Source organism: Schistocerca serialis, chromosome 3 (assembly GCF_023864345.2).
Source record: "Schistocerca serialis cubense isolate TAMUIC-IGC-003099 chromosome 3, iqSchSeri2.2, whole genome shotgun sequence".
In the NCBI taxonomy this organism is placed as follows: domain Eukaryota; kingdom Metazoa; phylum Arthropoda; class Insecta; order Orthoptera; family Acrididae; genus Schistocerca; species Schistocerca serialis.
In genome coordinates, this window is record NC_064640.1 from 486,138,956 (window position 1) to 486,157,135 (window position 18,180).

The 18,180-nt window shown below is 40.4% G+C and overlaps 1 protein-coding gene across 1 annotated transcript in view; it reads left to right on the top strand.

Moving 5' to 3' along the window:
• The first annotated feature begins 216 nt into the window (after positions 1-216).
• The window catches only part of LOC126470942 (tachykinin-like peptides receptor 99D), a 306,661-nt gene continuing 288,697 nt past the window's right edge, over positions 217-18,180 (top strand). Inside the window, exon 1 of the mRNA XM_050098991.1 lies at positions 217-284. Within this exon, the coding sequence (XP_049954948.1) occupies positions 235-284 (50 nt within the window). The 5' untranslated portion in view covers positions 217-234. The remainder of the gene's footprint in view (positions 285-18,180) is intronic.

The window sequence follows — 18,180 nt, forward strand, 5'->3', positions numbered from 1 at the left end:
CCCTGTAATTTATTGTAAGGAGGAATATTAATTAATCGCTGTAAAATTTCTGAGTGTACTTAATGAAAACATTTAATTGTTTTTCAGGTGGTGAAAATGATGATTGTTGTTGTGATCATATTTGTGGTCTGCTGGCTGCCTACACATATCTATTTTATCGTGCTGTCCTACGTACCATCTCTCAACCAGTCTACATATATCCAAGAACTTTACCTGGGTATTTACTGGCTCGCCATGTCCAGCACCATGTATAATCCCATTATCTACTTTTGGATGAATTCCAGGTTAGTAATACTGAATTACTTTCATATCTAATGGCAATAGTGCAATAGTACGTTGCAAGACACATAAACTGACTTAATTTCGGTTAGCAAAATTTAGAGATTTTATAAAATTACTGTTTTATGTCTCATATATAGTTACACACGTTCACTATGATCTACCAGCATGAAACGTGGAGTAAGTACTGGCCTGCCGAGCCAACCACCAGTTAGCGTGTAAAAATAACTCATACCATACACCAGGCATATGAGGTAAACTCTGGCCAGTGTTTCTTATACTAAACAAAGTGTGTGTATATAAAAATTCGGTACAGCCATTACCGGTTTGCTGCCATTCGTATTAGTTCGAGAGAAGCAACAACTATATAAGTTGCAAAGATATAAACTAGAAGGAACATCACTCGTCACGTTCACTGTCGGTATGTATTAAAAATGGCACTGTAAGGATTAAGAAAGTTTTTCTCGTTTTCCTGGAATTTGTCTTGTATCTGTGTTCATAATCATAATCTTCAGTTAGTTACGAATCCTCGGAGGTTTTATACTGCACAGGCACTCAGCACTCTATCATGGTAAGGAACACAGATATAGAAGAAATGGTATGGACCAAATAGTGGGCCTGTTCAAGGTGCAACGTAGTGTCTAATTTTCGAAGAGTAATTTAATTACCGGTCACATAACTACTCTGGATAAGAACTGGAAATATGAAAGTGACTGGAAGATAATTTTGACTGAAATCAGTGATGAAAATTTCATATGCATAGTGAATGTAAGGCCCATAAACGCTTAGGATCGGTGAAAATAGTACGGATTTGCTCAAATTTATACCAGTCAATATGTTGTATACACCCATCTTGTCAAGTTTACTTCACAGTGTCATGTCGGCAGATTTTTGTGATAAGTGAGTAAGCGTCTCAAGATATCTGTGTAAGATAACGTTCTACAATCCATAGTAAAAAAAAAATTTGAAATTCTCTGAATACACAACACAAGAATACAGTACTTCTACTTGCCATACCGGCACAATTTAGCTGGTCTGTTGAGTCCTGAAAGGCTAAAAAAACCATGATTTATTTTGAGGTTGTCTGAATTACATCTTTAGATTTGGTAATGTGAACTTTCTTCAAAAGCTTATACTTACATTTAGTGTATCGTAAGTGAAACTATCTAAAACGGTGCAGTATTCAGTTGATCTGATGACTCTTTAAAGATGTCTTGCGTATCATGTTACCTGTTTGAGATTCGTCTTAAACCGACAGGAACTGATATGGGATCATACACAAATAACCCTTTACCTACGGTGCCGCTTGAAAAAGTGATAGTCTTTTAGTGTCGTGTAAGCGTAGGAGCCATGTCGTTTAATAAAGCCTTTACCACATGCTTTGGTAATGTAACTTGCTTTTTCACTCAGTGAAAACGTGAGCTATCGAAGAAATGAAGCGACCTTTGCATTATGCAACATCATCTTACCCAGAGACTTCTTAGGCGTAATTCTTTCTTTTTACGATTTTATAATGAATATTCAGTTTACATGTAATTCTTGAAGTTTTCATTGTTTTCTATGTTATATTTATCTCGAGTACTCGGTATGTTACATAGTTTCCTTAGTTCTGTGACAACACAAGGGATTTTAGTTGTTCATTAGTTAATGTTGGGCGTTAAAACATTTACGAGGGTTACAGAACAGTTTATCTGCGAGCGTTCGTTTCCAGGTCATTAGCGTAATTTCGCTTCAACTATTATGAATGATTTTGTGTATATGGCTTACAATGGCAAACGACCGCTGTGAAGCTCATAATTCCTTAACTCGTCACTGCCTGAGTATTTGCAATGTGTTCAACATGTCTGCATGAAGCAATATTTGTGGTATATATCTGATCTCTTTACCATTTAATTCAACAGAAAGTGTATAACATTTTGATTTATGTAAATGGAGAGAATACCCGAGAAACAAAGAAAAGAATAAACAAATATCAACCTACTACAAAGTACAAATTTAGCTATGAAATGTGATAAAAGCAAACGCATTATGTAATCCAATCGAAAACAGGTGCGGTGCGATGACAGTCTCCCTATGAGTACCAGAGGAACATTTGTGCTGTTTCCGTTTAACGGGTATGCCTGTTAGGTCACAATATAATTGGCGAATGACCTAGACATGAACGAAAATATTATGTTCACTGCCCATCGCGAGACTGAATGCCGCTGGTTTGCGTTGGACACGTGGTGCGTTAAGGAAGGAGGAGCAGAGAGAAATGGGGAATCATCATAGCGCCCATAAACGGGGAAATCTGCAATTTCACAGAAGGCCTATTGTTAAAGCCCGGTGACTGGAGACGGGAAACTCGGAAACGCAGAAGCTGATCAGCTGTCGTGTGCTACTGTCGTGAGCATCTATAGAAACTAGTCGAAGGACGGTGAAAGCACGAATAGGAGAAAATATGTATAACGTTCACGCCTCATCACAAAATGGAGGTTGACCTTTCTATAAAGTAGGATGGGCGGCTATAGCTATCACAATGGAAGACAGAGTACCATGCTGGTGAGGCACGTGTGTTTCGGAGCGTATGTTTCGTTCAGCGTATATTGCAAACGACCCAACGAGGTCGCCAGTTAAGATCACAATAGCACGCGGTCACTGATATCGAACAGTGGGTAATTAGAAAGGTTTGCCAGTTTGGACGAATTGCGTTTCTTGTTAAACTAAGTCGTTGGCCGCATCCGGATAACCCCTCAGCGAGGCGAACGGCTGGCCTGGTGGAACACATGCGGCAGACTATGGGGCGCCAGCTTCGGAGCCACAGACCACCGGCCCGTAATTTACGATAATTGCGTGATCTGCGCATAGACATCCGAGGCACATTCCTCCGGAAACCTACCAAAAGTTTGTTGACTACATGTCACACAGAATCATTGCAGTTTTCCGTTCCAAACGTCAACGAAACCACAAGTATTAAGCATCGGATCATCAGTGTGTACTGCTTTAGGGAAATGTGTAGTACGTGCGTCTCAAAGTGTAGTTACAATAAAGCCGATTGCTAGGATTTTTATGCTTAACTTTATTTATTTGTCAGACTTTGTTGATCAGATGCTGACACGATAACGTTATATTTCTTTCATCATTGTAGTACGGATCATTTTTCCCCTTTTTTCCACATTGTGGGAAAGGTTCACTACATATCAACAGATTGTATGAGCAAGAACTCGCACTACATAGGTAGGACAACCATTCAGGAGGACAAGACACAAACCTTGCCTCCTTCACATCATCCTCCCTGCGATGGGGCGTACTTTCCTTGCTGAACTAAGATGGGAAAACGTAACGACAGGCTATACAGACCTCTATACGGTCTTCGGTTTTGTTTGTTCTTTATTTGTTATGCTGTTGTTCTCCTTAACTTTATTTTCCTCGTGTCAGCGGATTAAGAGACCAAAATACATTTCAGTCAGTATATATTGGAACTAATGAAACGATCACATAACACATGATAATTAGGACAGGACTGTGCAACTGATGCACTTTTAGAGATATTATTCAACCTTAGGCTTATAATAATAAGAGATTTTAATTTAGTGCCTTTAGTATTCCATACATACAGAACATCTACTATTTCATAGACAGCAGAATGGAATCGAAAAGAGTCAACAGCAAAAGCATGGGCTGCATGAATGATACTCTTATTTGTTGAGGTATGTAAAAAATGGTGTCTATTACAATGGGCTAACAACCTTTTTATCAGTATTTTATAGTTCGCGAGAGTTAATGCAGTTTTTAGGTAATTTTTAAGTCCACAGTAAAACGTTCTGCAAAATAAGTTCGCCAGATGTGATGTCACTGCGCTGTTTACAATGACATGTAACGTTACACTTTCGTATTCGCCATTTCCTCTGACGTAGAAGATAATTTTCTCCAATTGTTTTTGATGAAACTAAATCATCGTATAACTTAACTCTAACTATATACTTCTCCATCTTATATATGTATCAAATAAAGACAATAAAGAATAGAAACGTAGAGTAATAACCATAGCGTACAGCAGATAACTGAAACCAACCTCACTTCAGCTTTGGTCAGTTGCTACAACCAACTAAACCTGAGATCTTACAGTAATAACAATACTAATTAACAAACTTTTTACCTGATTTCCGTTTCATTAACAGATTCCAGATACCCTGCACTTCTACCGAGCAAGTTAGCTCAGTGGTTAGCACACTGGACTCGCATTTGGAAGGACGACGGTTGAAACCAGCGTCCGGCCGTCCTTATTTAGGTTTCCTGTGATTTCCCGAAATTGCTCCAGGCAAATGCCTGGACGGTTTCTTTGAAAGGGCACGGCCCACTTCCTTCCCCATCATTCCCTAATCCGATGGGACCTCCCCTCAAATCAACCATTCAACCAATCTTGCAATCTGTAATTTTTCAACTTAATTTCCCTTAGTTTCACTCTTAATGAAATCGTGTCCAGAGTACTCCTTACTCTTTCAGAAGGATTAAGACTGTAGACTGTCCATGTGTTAATAACTTAAAAAAAAGCAATTACGTAGAACAGACGCACTTTGCAGCCTTATATTTCTCTTGCAAAATCTGGAACTCGACCTTACTCTCAATTTGTAAAACATTTTTTGCATAAACTCTAAAGTAAATTGTATTTTGTTAAATAATGATCAATAAATATACGTTCTTCTTAATGACCTAGAAATACACTACTCGTGCTTTATTGACGTCTGTACATTTTTTTTTCCCAGTTCTTCTCAGTTAACTTTCTCCACGCGCTGAATTAGTATTTGGGAGGAATGGGGCTCAATTCCTGTTTCCTCAATACAAATTTGAGTTCCCTATGATTTACCTAAATCAATTAAGGTGAATTCTGGGATGATAACTTTGAAAGAACCACACGTGTTCCTTCTCTATTCCCTCCAATCTAGGCATGTGTGAGTTCTAAAATAACCACTTCGTCTACTGCACGTGGAACTCAACCTTTCTTCCTTTAAGTACACATACACCATACCAAGTGATTAAGAGAAGAAAATTTTACTTTCGTCAACACGGAAATTATCTTAACACACTTTAGTGTCGTTATTAAAGTAGATACTAGCTCTGATTTGAAACTTCCTGTCAGAGTAAACCAGGTTGTATGCCTGATCACTATTCGAACCGTGTATAGCAGCTGCAGCGGAAGACAAAGGCCGGCCGGTGTGACCGAGCGGTTCTAGGCACTTCAGTCAGGAGCCGCGCGAACGCTACGGTCGCAGGTTCGAATCCTGCCTCGGGCATAGATGTGTGTGATGTCTTTAGGTTAGTTAGGTTTAAGTAGTTCTAAGTTCTAGGGGACTGATGACCTCAGATGTTAAGTCCCATAGTGCTCAGAGCCATTTGAACCATTTTTGAAGACAAAGTTTCCAGGTTGGAGTCTCGGTCTGGCAAACAGTTTTATTCTGTCAGCAAGTTTCAACTACCGAAGTGCTGGATAAGAAATGTGTGGTTACTTGGTACTATTTAAGCTAATGAAAGGAATTCATTCCACTAAGCTGTAACGAGCGTATTTTTAGGAAGTCAAATGCTACTTGCAGAAATGTACTTTCATCTCGGCATGAAGACTTATCTATGCCGCATTTTTAGTTCCCAAACAATTATAAAGAACTTTTCACAGAATAGGGTGACATTGTACGAGGCAAGGCTTCGCATAGTACCACGCTACGCAGTTCCACAGCCCATCGTGCACTGTATCCGCCTCGGCGCTCAGGCAGCGTACAAATCCAATTAGCGTCTGGGTCCCCCTGTGCTAAGTAGGCAGTCCCTGATCACGTACATGGCACGATTGAGTGCTACCTGCCTGAGTATGATAGATAGGCACCCGTGCAACCACGTAGTAGGAGAGCAGTCCCGATAAAAACTGGCTTGTGGAAGGATTTCGAAACTCACAGAATTACGGCTATGATGAGCACAGTAAATATCTTGATTTCACCAAAGAAATTATTGCTAAGAAATAAATAGATGGTGGTTCATTTGAGAAAACTGGCCTGAGAAATTAAATGGAATACTTGCGGTTTAATTGAATATGTAACATATTAAATTTAAGTGCAATGATCATCTTGTTGATGCTACGACCTCCTGTAGCCTTTTTTCTTATGCACAAATTAAATTTTGCTATTAAAACAATCTCTACCGCAACCGAAATACAATATGTTCCCATGTTCTGTTGTTCTGCCATATACAGACTGTTTCCGTAAGAACGTGTAAAATTTTTTCAGGACATAGAGGATGCTCCACTGAACAATTTGAGGTAGGGAACCTGGGGGCGGAGAAAGCAGCTTAAGGAGCTAATAGGAATAAAATCACATTAGTACATACTTTTTTATTTATATTATTTAAAAGCAGATACCATCAGTGACACAATGAACGTAACGTTTGTACTGTATCTTACCAAATATACCGAAACTGACGGCCATCAACCTCAATGCTAACATAACATCGACGAACAAGTGTCTGACGCACCCTGACAAATACGCCTGTTGTGTTTTGAATCAGATGCAGCTACAATTCTAGTGACTAATTCCATTTTCGTATCCAGAGGGTTCTCACACACAAGGAACTTTAAATATCCTCATAGGAAACAATCAAGGGCATTCAGGTGGGGTTACCTCGCTGGACATTGAATAGGAACCCCACTTCCAATCCAGCGACCACTGTAAGTCACTGAATAGCACTGTGTCTGTCGTTGATTCATAGCACGTTATGTCATGGGACAACGTAAATACGATACAAAAGAGCCATCTCATGGGCAAGTGAAGTAAACAAAACCTGCGTCACGACATCCTGGTAATCAGTCGTGTCCTCCTTGTTTCCCTGCAGGAAATAAAGAATGTAAATGTAAGTAAACAGCACAGTAAGTGTAAACCTATAAGTTGTTAGTTGTCAATAGGCTGGAAAACAGTAGTGCTAGGCAAAGCGGTAGGCAAGTTTACTTCTATATATCCTTAAGCTGGCTTCTCCGACCCAAGGTTCCATACTTCAAATTGTTCAGTGGAGCATTATTTATGTCCTGTTGCATTTTTGCACTCTCTTTCCTAAACACGCTCTACATTTCTGGACGTACTATGTAACTTCTTTGGGTCTCTCCTATCAGTATGGTGGCATAGGTTGTTCTATATTCATCAAAGTAGTATGGATTTCTAATGAGACATGACAGTGACCCGACAAAATATCGGAAAAATACTATGAGTAATTACATACCACGATATTTACCAAGGATTCACCCAATCAATCATGCTGTCAAATTTAGAAAAGCAGTACATTAATCCATCCTTCTGAAATTAATATTTGTATGATACAGCTTGATAGTTATGTACTAAAACAACAGAATGTGACACACAGGTATCGAAACATTTATTAAAAATAATAGAAAATAGGTGTAGCATTTTTCCCAAATCTAGTCACTGTAATGATGACGATCACAGAAACCATTTGTCCTCCTCCCGTGCATCAAGTAAATATAAGGAGCTACCCTTTGGTTTTCTGTAACATTGTCACGAAACGTAAAAAACGTAGTACACATATTTCTATATGGTAGGCTTCCCTCCATTACTTGCTGATCGATCTGTACATGAGCACCAGTTTCCTTCTTTTCCACGATGTAATTCATATATTGTTCAACAGTTTTGTTCTCGGACATCAGCATCGTATTTGTCAGTGCAGAATTTAAAAAAAAATGCCAGAAATAAAAGGCTGGAAAACTGCAGATACAGGTAAGGAAACTAAACTAATAATGACGGAAATTCCTGGAGTTGACCTCCTGCCACTTTATATTTGTGCAGGAACGTCTACTTTTAGCGGTGTCTATTCAGGTACAATTCGAAAATGTACAGTGGGCTGCCTGTGACGCTTAATGTTACGGAGGATGCCTCGCCAATATTGCATGTCGACTTTCATAAGCCGGTATTATGCAGACCACTGATACGACGTGAAAGTCTACAATGTCAATAGACTTGCGCCTAAAATTTAACACGCATTTTCACTATTTTTCGTATTACGTTTCACAGAAAATAGTGGCTTGCACTGTATTCATGTGCGCAGATTTTAACGAGTCTTCGAAATACACTAACATGTACTCAGTTTTTCGAGAAGACATTGCTGTTTTTGTATCTCGATGGGTAAAAAAGCTTATTAAACATACAGTAGCATACTCTTTCTCGTGTTTACTATCGCCTGACGGAAATCCAGTTTACGTCATTTCAAGGATTTTTGAAACGTAAGAAGCGTCTATGTCACGTGCGACACCGTGCACATTAAAGCAGGTAGACCAGCAATCTGCACACTTCACAACGAGGTATCCTTGTCACGCAACGCGGGAGTAGGTGGCGCGTCCCGCTAGTTTCAGCACGCCTGGCTGACTGACCCGTGCGGGTCGATCGCTGGCCCCCGTGGCCCGCCAAGCTGACGGGTTGATCTCAGCAGGCAGGCCAAACCTGAACCGTTTGAACGTCCGGCGGGTCAGTTTCCAACCCGTTGCCGCCAGAAGCCGCCGCTTTACACGCGGGGATTGATACCGAGCACTCTGACTCCGTCTGCAGCTTCTACGCACTTCCATCAATCACTGCGTACTATTGTCTTCTCATGTTTTTTATTTGTTATTCTTTTAATATGTTGGGTATATAGTTGGAGATTGGGACTCAGTTAGTATTGGTTTTTCCGTCTTAAGTTTACTGCAATTTAATTAAAGAGAATTTTACACCAGACTCGTTTCGCTTTTATTTATAATGCATCTTCTTTGGTAACTGGTGTTTCATCTACATCTACATCTACATGTACATTTATACTTCGCAAGCCACCCAACGGTGTGTGGCGGAGGGCACTTTACGTACCACTGTCATTACCACCCTTTCCTGTTCCAGTCGCGTATGGTTCGCGGGAAGAACGACTGTCGCAAAGCCTCCGTGCGCGCTCTAATCTCTCTGATTTTACATTCGTGATCTCCTCGGGAGGTATAAGTAGGGGGAAGCAATATATTCGACACCTCATCCAGAAACGCACCCTCTCTAAACCTGGCGAGCAAGCTACACCGCGATGCAGAGCGCCTCTCTTGCAGAGTCTGCCACTTGAGTTTATTAAACATCTCCGTAACGCTATCACGGTTACCAAATAACCCTGTGACGAAACGCGCCGCTCTTCTTTGGATCTTCTCTATCTCCTCCGTCAACCCGATATGGTACGGATCCCACACTGATGAGCAATACTCAAGTATAGGTCGAACGAGTGTTTTGTAAGCCACCTCCTTTGTTGATGGACTACTTTTCTAAGGACTCTCCCAATGAATCTCAACCTGGTACCCGCCTTACCAACAATTAATTTTATATGATCATTCCACTTAAAATCGTTCCGCACGCATACTCCCAGATATTTAACAGAAGTAACTGCTACCAGTGTTTGTTTCGCTATCATATAATCATACAATAAAGGATCCTTCTTTCTATGTATTCGCGATACATTACATTTGTCTATGTTAAGGGTCAGTTGCCACTCTCTGCACCAAGTGCCCATCCGCTGCAGATCTTCCTGCATTTCGCTACAATTTTCTAATGCTGCAACTTCTCTGTATACTACAGCATCATCCGCATGGGACTTCCGACACTATCTACTAGGTCATTTATATATATTGTGAAAAGCAATGGTCCCATAAAACTCCCCTGTGGCACGCCAGAGGTTACTTTAACGTCTGTAGACGTCTCTCCATTGATAACAACATGCTGTGTTCTGTTTGCTAAGAACTCTTCAATCCAGCCACACAGCTGGTCTGATATTCCGTCGGCTCTTACTTTGTTTATCAGGCGATAGTGCGGAACTGTATCGAACGCCTTCCGGAAGTCAAGAAAAATAGCATCTACCTGGGAGCCTGTATCTAATATTTTCTGGGTCTCATGAACAAATAAAGCGAGTTGGGTCTCACACGATCGCTCTTTCCGGAGTCCATGTTGATTCCTACATAGTAGATTCTGGGTTTCCAAAAACGACATGATACTCGAGCAAAAAACATGTTCTAAAATTCTACAGCAGATCGACGTCAGAGATATAGGGTTATAGTTTTGCGCATCTGCTCGACGACCCTTCTTGAAGACCGGGACTACCTGTGCTCTTTTCCAATCATTTGGAACCTTCCGTTCCTCTAGAGACTTGTGGTACACGGCTGTTAGAATGAGGCAAGTTCTTTCGCGTACTCTGTGTAGAATCGAATTGGTATCCCGTCAGGTCCAGTGGACTTTCCTCTGTTGAGTGATTCCAGTTGCTTTTCTATTCCTTGGACACTTATTTCGATGTCAGCCATTTTTTCGTTTGTGCGAGGATTTAGAGAAGGAACTGCAGTGCGGTCTTCCTCTGTGTAACAGCTTTGGAAAAAGGTGTTTAGTATTTCAGCTTTACGCGTGTCATCCTCTGTTTCAATGCCATCATCATCCCGGAGTGTCTGGATATGCTGTTTCGAGCCACTTACTGATTTAACGTAAGACCAGAACTTCCTAGGATTTTCTGTCAAGTCGGTACATAGAATTTTACTTTCGAATTCACTGAACGCTTCACGCATAGCCCTCCTTACGCTAACTTTGACATCGTTTAGCTTCTGTTTGTCTGAGAGGTTTTGGCTGCGTTTAAACTTGGAGTGAAGCTCTCTTTGCTTTCGCAGTAGTTTCCTAACTTTGTTGTTGTACCACGGTGGGTTTCTTCCATCCCTCACAGTTTTACTAGGCACGTACCTGTCTAAAACGCATTTTACGATTGCCTTGAACTTTTTCCATAAACACTCAACATTGTCAATGTCGGAACAGAAATTATCGTTTTGATCTGCAAGGTAGTCTGAAATCTGCCTTCTATTACTCTTGCTAAACAGATAAACCTTTCTCCCTTTTTTTATATTCCTACTAACCTCCATATTCAGGGATGCTGCAACGGCCTTATGATCACTGATTCCCTGTGCTGTACATACAGAGTCGAAAAGTTCGGGTCTGTTTGTTATCAGTAGGTCCAAGATGTTATCTCCACGAGTCGGTTCTCTGTTTAATTGCCCGAGGTAATTTTCGGATAGTGCACTCAGTATAATGTCACTCGATGCTCTGTCCCTATCACCCGTCCTAAACATCTGAGTGTCCCAGTCTATATCTGGTAAATTGAAATCTCCACCTAAGACTATAACATGCTGAGAAAATTTATGTGAAATGTATTCCAAATTTTCTCTCACTTGTTCTGCCACTAATGCTGCTGAGTCGGGAGGTCGGTAAAAGAAGCCAATTATTAACCTAGCTCGGTTGTTGAGTGTAACCTCCACCCATAATAACTCCGCCTCTTATTTATGTTTTCTCCAAAACACTGCTACATCCCCCCTAGTTAGCAGCGCTTGCTATCCAAAGACATCGTTTCACATATACACTTGGCAGTTTTTGCCTTTCCGCAGTATTTCTTGCATTGCATTTTATACTTCATCTCGCTTCTGTAAATCGAACTGAAGTTATGTGTGTTCTCATTCAGCACAGTATTCCAGTGTTTACGTCTGTTCGTGTATGTTGAAAATACAGTCTTACTGTTACTGACGCACTGGACAGCGCTTTAAGAAAATACTTGGAAGGTTTGTACAGTAATGAAAATGTTTAAGAATTGTTAGTTTAGAATAGAGCAGATATACTTTTTGATCTATAGATAATTGGCAAGGAGATCATCAAGAAAACAGATGTGTAATAAATCAAGAACACGTAATACATATTTGCAAATAAGGAGAGTTGTGAATGATCCTTCCACAAACGAAGAGTGAAATGTTCCTAATGGATGTGGAATAATCAAAAGAATCTTAAACACGTTTACATTCAGTATCTAATGACAAATTCGTCAAAAAATAAGTTACACTAAGGTGCATACGATATTGTAGCATCACACCATCAAACAAAAGGATTTGTTTACAAGACGAATTTTCATTTGTCGCGTGAGTTTGTATTAATAAATAATGTACGCAACCATTGGTTCGAACAAAATATTCGCCGACGCAGTAGATGGATGGGGCAAAAAATTATGACTTTAGGCTCCTTTTAAACCAACCTTTACAAGCAACTCAACGTTCTATGGATGCTGGCAAGTTTCCGTTAGAGTCGGGAAACGTTAGCTTGGATTGATAAGTTATCCAAAAAATTATTGATGGCGTACGAAGTATTGATTGGAAGTAATCAAAATATGCTAGCATTTATTCTTGAATAACCTACGTCTGAAAACATCTGCAATGAAAGTAAAGCTTTGTTTGGGCCTTTCAGCAGTTCTATGGTAAGCACCTCCCAATTGTATTTTTATTATGCTTTTTAATCCCAAGAATTTTACAGTGTCAACTTTTTCTGTATTTCATCCTTGTGTACAAATACAGGAAGATAATTTTTCAAATCCTGAACTGCACATAACATCCCCTTTTTCACACTTCAGGCACAAATGAATGGCTAGTAACCATTTATTAACGCCCAAGAAATATCACTCACATATCTTTGAGATCCATACTTGATTTGGTATATATTGCAATTTGTGTATACCTGATAAAAAAGTAAACTTTACACCTGGTAAAGATGCTATTGAGAGGATGTTAATATACTAAAGGAAAACCTTGTGGGTCACCAAATCTTTTCAGTTCTCAGCTGGGTGATGCCTGCTAGCCTACTACAGGATTATTTTCTAGTCTTATCATGAGTTTCTGTCAATCAGATACGATACGAACATTATCTTGTTAGTGAAGGGATAAACGTTTTCGTACATATATTATTTAAATAAAGGTATATAATTCATTTTAAAATTAAAAACAGTTCTTAATTTTGAAACCGGGAGTAATTATCTTATTTAGAAGTTATCAAACACCAACACTTTTTCCTTTTTACAGATTGTCTTAATAACTGATAGAAGTCGTTATCGCCTTTTCCACATTCATGCTCTGTCCGTGTGCACTTTCTGTAGTCACAAATACTTAAGTCGCCCACAGCGAGTAGTATAAACCTTAAAATGTATCTCTCGTTGTATTACAAAGTTCATGAATGAAAGTATTTCGTTTTTAGACTCTTCCAAATTTTGGACTGTAGCGTCTGGTCTTATTCTTAGAATGCACCGTTGAGGAAAAATGTAATTTGAGGTAAGTTAAATCATCAAGGAAAAATTAGACGCCGATGCAAAGATCAAAAATGGATCAAATGGCTCTGAGCACTATTCGACTTAACTTCTGAGGTCATCAGTCGCCTAGAACTTAGAACTAATTAAACCTAACTAACCTAAGGACATCACACACATCCATGCCAGAGGCAGGATTCGGACCTGCGACCGTAGCGGTCGCTCGGTTCCAGACTGTAGCGCCTAGAACAGCACGCAATGATCAAAACTAGCAAATTATTCTATTGTTCTGATTTGTAAACAGACAGTTATTTACCTCTAAAATACATCTATTTTTCGAGTTAAAATGGAAAATTACTTATATTGTGATTATTTTGTGGCAAAGAGAACAATGTATTAAATATTTTCTGCGCTCCTTTTTCGATATCAGGTGAGAGAAGAACGATTCTTTTCATATCACAACGAGAGCTGTTGTCAGTCTAACTTTACCTACAAACTCACTACAGGACTTATATGTAGATGCCTGATGCATATTCATAGATTTCGTGGTAATGACATGACCTCGAACGTCTCTGACCAGGTTTTCGTGAGCTATATGGAGTCGTAAGGTATATGGAGTATTTCGCTGTGTACCCGTGGTCTAGGACAGCCGGCACGGTAGCTCAGCGTGTTCGGTCAGAGGGCTGCGTGCTCTCTGTAATAAAAAAAACTGAGTCAGGGAATCGACGATCAATTTGAAAGTATGTCGTGTGACGTCCGCCCAGACCAACCGCAACGAACTAATTTGAACAAAATGAAAAAAAAAGGGGATAGCGTCTTTAATTCATAATGAAAACGTCTTCGGTCCCGGATTCGATCCCTGCCACTGCCTAAACTTTGATACATAACCAGCATTGGCGGCCGAAGACTTCCGGCATAAGAAGTCAGCCTCATTCTGCCAACGGCCTTGTCAAAGAGGGCGGAGGAGCGGATAGAGGTTCAGGGCACTCTCTTGTCCTAGGGGTGGGAAATTGCCCCTAAAAGCGGAAGAATCAGCAATGATCAACGACATGAGGATGCAGGAGGCAATGGAAACCACTGCATTAAAGACACGTAACGTGTATCCACAGGACATGTGGCCTGTAATTGAAGAAGTGTCATGATCATCTCTCCATTGGCAAAAGATTCCGGAATAGTCCCCCATTCGGATCTCCGGGAGGGGACTGCCAAAGGGGAGGTTACCATGAGAAAATGATTGAATAATCAACAAAAGGATAACGTTCTACGAGTCGGGGCGTGGAATGTCAGAAGCTTAAACGTTGTAGGGAAACTAGAAAATCTGAAAAGGGAAACGCAAAGGCTCAATCTAGATATAGGAGGGGTCAGTGAAGTGAAGTGGAAGGAAGACCAGGATTTCTCGTCAGATGAGTATCGGGTAATATCAACAGCAGCAGAAAATGGTATAACAGGTGTAGGATTCGTTATGAATAGGAAGGCAGGGCAGAGGGTGTGCTACTGTGAACAGTTCAGTGACCGGGTTGTTCTAATCAGAATCGACAGCAGACCAACACCGACAACGATAGTTCAGGTATACATGCCGTAGTCGCAAGCTGAAGATGAACAGATAGAGAAAGTGTATGAGGACGAAAATCTAATAGTCATGGGCGACAGGAATGCAGTTCTAGGGGAAGGAGTAGAAGAGAAGGTTAGAGGAGAATTTGGGCTTGGGACAATCAATGAAAGAGGAGAAAGACTAATTGAGTTCTGTAACAAGTTTCAGCTAGTAATAGCGAATACCCTGTTCAAGAATCACAAGAGGAGGAGGTATACTTGGAAAAGGCCGGGAGATACGGGAAGATTTCAATTAGATTACATCATGGTCAGACAGAGATTCCGAAATCAGATACTGGATTGTAAGGCGTACCCAGGAGCAGATATAGACTCAGATCACAATATAGTAGTGATGAAGAGTAGGCTGAAGTTCAAGACATTAGTCAGGAAAAATCAACACGCAAAGAAGTGGGATACTGAAGTACTAAGGAATGACGAGATACGTTTGAAGTTCAAATCAAATGGTTCAAATGGCTCTGAGCACTATGTGACTTAACATCTATGGTCATCAGTCCCTTAGAACTTAGAACTACTTAAACCTAACTAACCTAAGGACATCACACAAAACCCAGTCATCACGATGCAGAGAAAATCCCTGACCCCCCCCCCCCCCCCTCGGGAATCGAACCCGGGAACCCGGGCGCGGGAATCGAGAAAGCCACCGCACGACCACGAGCAGCGGACCGTTTGAAGTTCTCTAACGTTATACAGTAGATACAGCAATAAGGAATAGCGCAGTAGGCAGTACAGTTGAAGAGGAATGGACATCTCTAAAAAGGGCCATCACAGAAGTTGGGAAGGAAAACCTAGGTACAAAGAAGGTAGCTGCGAAGAAACCACGGGTAACAGAAGAAATACTTCAGTTGATTGATGAAAGGAGGAAGTACAAACATGTACCGGGAAAATCAGGAATACAGAAATACAAGTTGCTGAGGAATGAAATAAATAGGAAGTGCAGGGAAGCTAAGACGAAATGGTTGCAGGAAAAATGTGAAGACATCGAAAAAGATATGATTGTCGGAAGGACAGACTCAGCATACAGGAAAGTCAAAACAACCTTTGGTGACATTAAAAGCAACGGTGGTAACATTAAGAGTGCAACGGGAATTCCACTGTTAAAGGCAGAGGAGAGAGCAGATAGGCGGAAAGAATACATTAAAAGCCTCTATGAGGGTGAAGATTTGTCTGATGTCATAGAAGAAGAAACAGGTGTCGATTTAGAAGAGATAGGGGATCCACTATTAGAATCAGAATTTAAAAGAGCTTTGGAGGACTTACTGTCAAATAAGGCAGAAGGGATAGATAACATTCCATCAGAATTTCTAAAATCATTGGGGAAGTGGCAACAAAACGACTATTCACGTTGGTTTGTAGAATATATGAGTCTGGCGATATACCATCTGACTTTCGGAAAAGCGTCATCCACACAATTCCGAAGACGGCAAGAGCTGACAAGTGCGAGAATTATCGCACAATCAGCTTAACAGCTCATGCATCGAAGCTGCTTACAAGAATAATATACAGAAGAATGGAAAAGAAAATTGAGAATGCGCTAGGTGACGATCAGTTTGGCTTTAGGAAAAGTAAAGGGACGAGAGAGGCAATTCTGACGTTACGGCTAATAATGGAAGTAAGGCTAAAGAAAAATCAAGACACTTTCATAGGATTTGTCGACCTGGAAAAAGCGTTCGGCAATATAAAATGGTGCAAGCTGTTCGAGATTCTGAAAAATATAGGGGTAAACTACAGGGAGAGACGGGTCGTATACAATATGTACAACAACCAAGAGGGAATAATAAGAGTGGACGATCAAGAACGAAGTGATCGTATTAAGAAGGGTGTAAGACATGGCTGTAGCCTTTCGCCCCTACTCTTCAATCTGTACATCAAGGAAGCAATGATGGAAATAAAAGAAAGGTTCAGGAGTGGAATTAAAATAAAAGGTGAAAGGATATCAATGATACGATTCGCTGATGACATTGCTATCCTGAGTGAAAATGAAGAAGAATTAAATGATCCACTGAACGGAATGAACAGTCTAATGAGTACACAGTATGGTTTGAGAGTAAATCGGAGAAAGACGAAGGTAAAGAGAAGTAGTAGAAATGAGAACAGCGAGAAACTTAACATCAGGATTGATGGTCACGAAGCCAATGAAGTTAAGGAATTCTGCTACCTAGGCAGTAAGATAACCAATGACGGACGGAGCAAGGAGGACATCAAAAGCAGAATCGCTATGGCAAAAAAGGCATTTATGGCCAAGAGAAATCTACTAATATCAAACACCAGCCTTAATTTGAGGAAGAAATTTCTGAGGATGTACGTCTGGAGTACGGCATTGTATGGTAGTGAAACATGGACTGTGGGAAAACCGGAACAGAAGAGAATCGAAGCATTTGGGATGTGGTGCTATAGACGAATGTTGAAAATTAGGTGGACTGATAAGGTAAGGAATGGGGAAGTCCTACGCAGAATCGGAGAGGAAAGGAATATGTGGAAAACGCTGATAAGGAGATGGGACAGGACGATAGGACATCTGCTAAGACATGAGGGAATGACTTCCGTGGTACTAGAGGGAGCTGTAGAGGGCAAAAACTGTAGAGGAAGGCAGAGATTGGAATACGTCAAGCAAATAATTGGGGACGTAGGTTGCAAGTGCTACTCTGAGATGAAGAGGTTAGCACAGGAAAGGAATTCGTGGAGGGCCGCATCAAACCAGTCAGTAGACTGATGACAAAAAAAAAAAAAAAAAAGGAAAATGGAATCTTTTAACGAGTGCTTGTCCTTATAATCTACCCTATAATCCAATATACACATTTCAGCTGCATTTCAGTATAGGCCGTGCAAGACTTTAGTCAGTAGTCTGAAGTAGTCTGAATTGCAGATGCACTGCGGCTGTGTAAGCCACAATGAGTCGAAGCTACCTATAGGTGACATCGACAAGTAATACCGTGAGACCACTCCACATCATATGTTCACATACTGTTAAACCTAAATATTTGCATTTACGTTTTTCGTAAGACACAACTTTGTATATGTTTCTAAATTAAGAAATAACGTCCGTATTTACACAGTATTGATATCTGATCCACATCCAAGTAAGTGTAGCTATTTCTTTACAAAAATAAGGAAAGAAATTTAAGTTTTATCATCTAGTCAAAGATGAGGTTATCAGAGACCCAATTTTTGTTAGATAATACT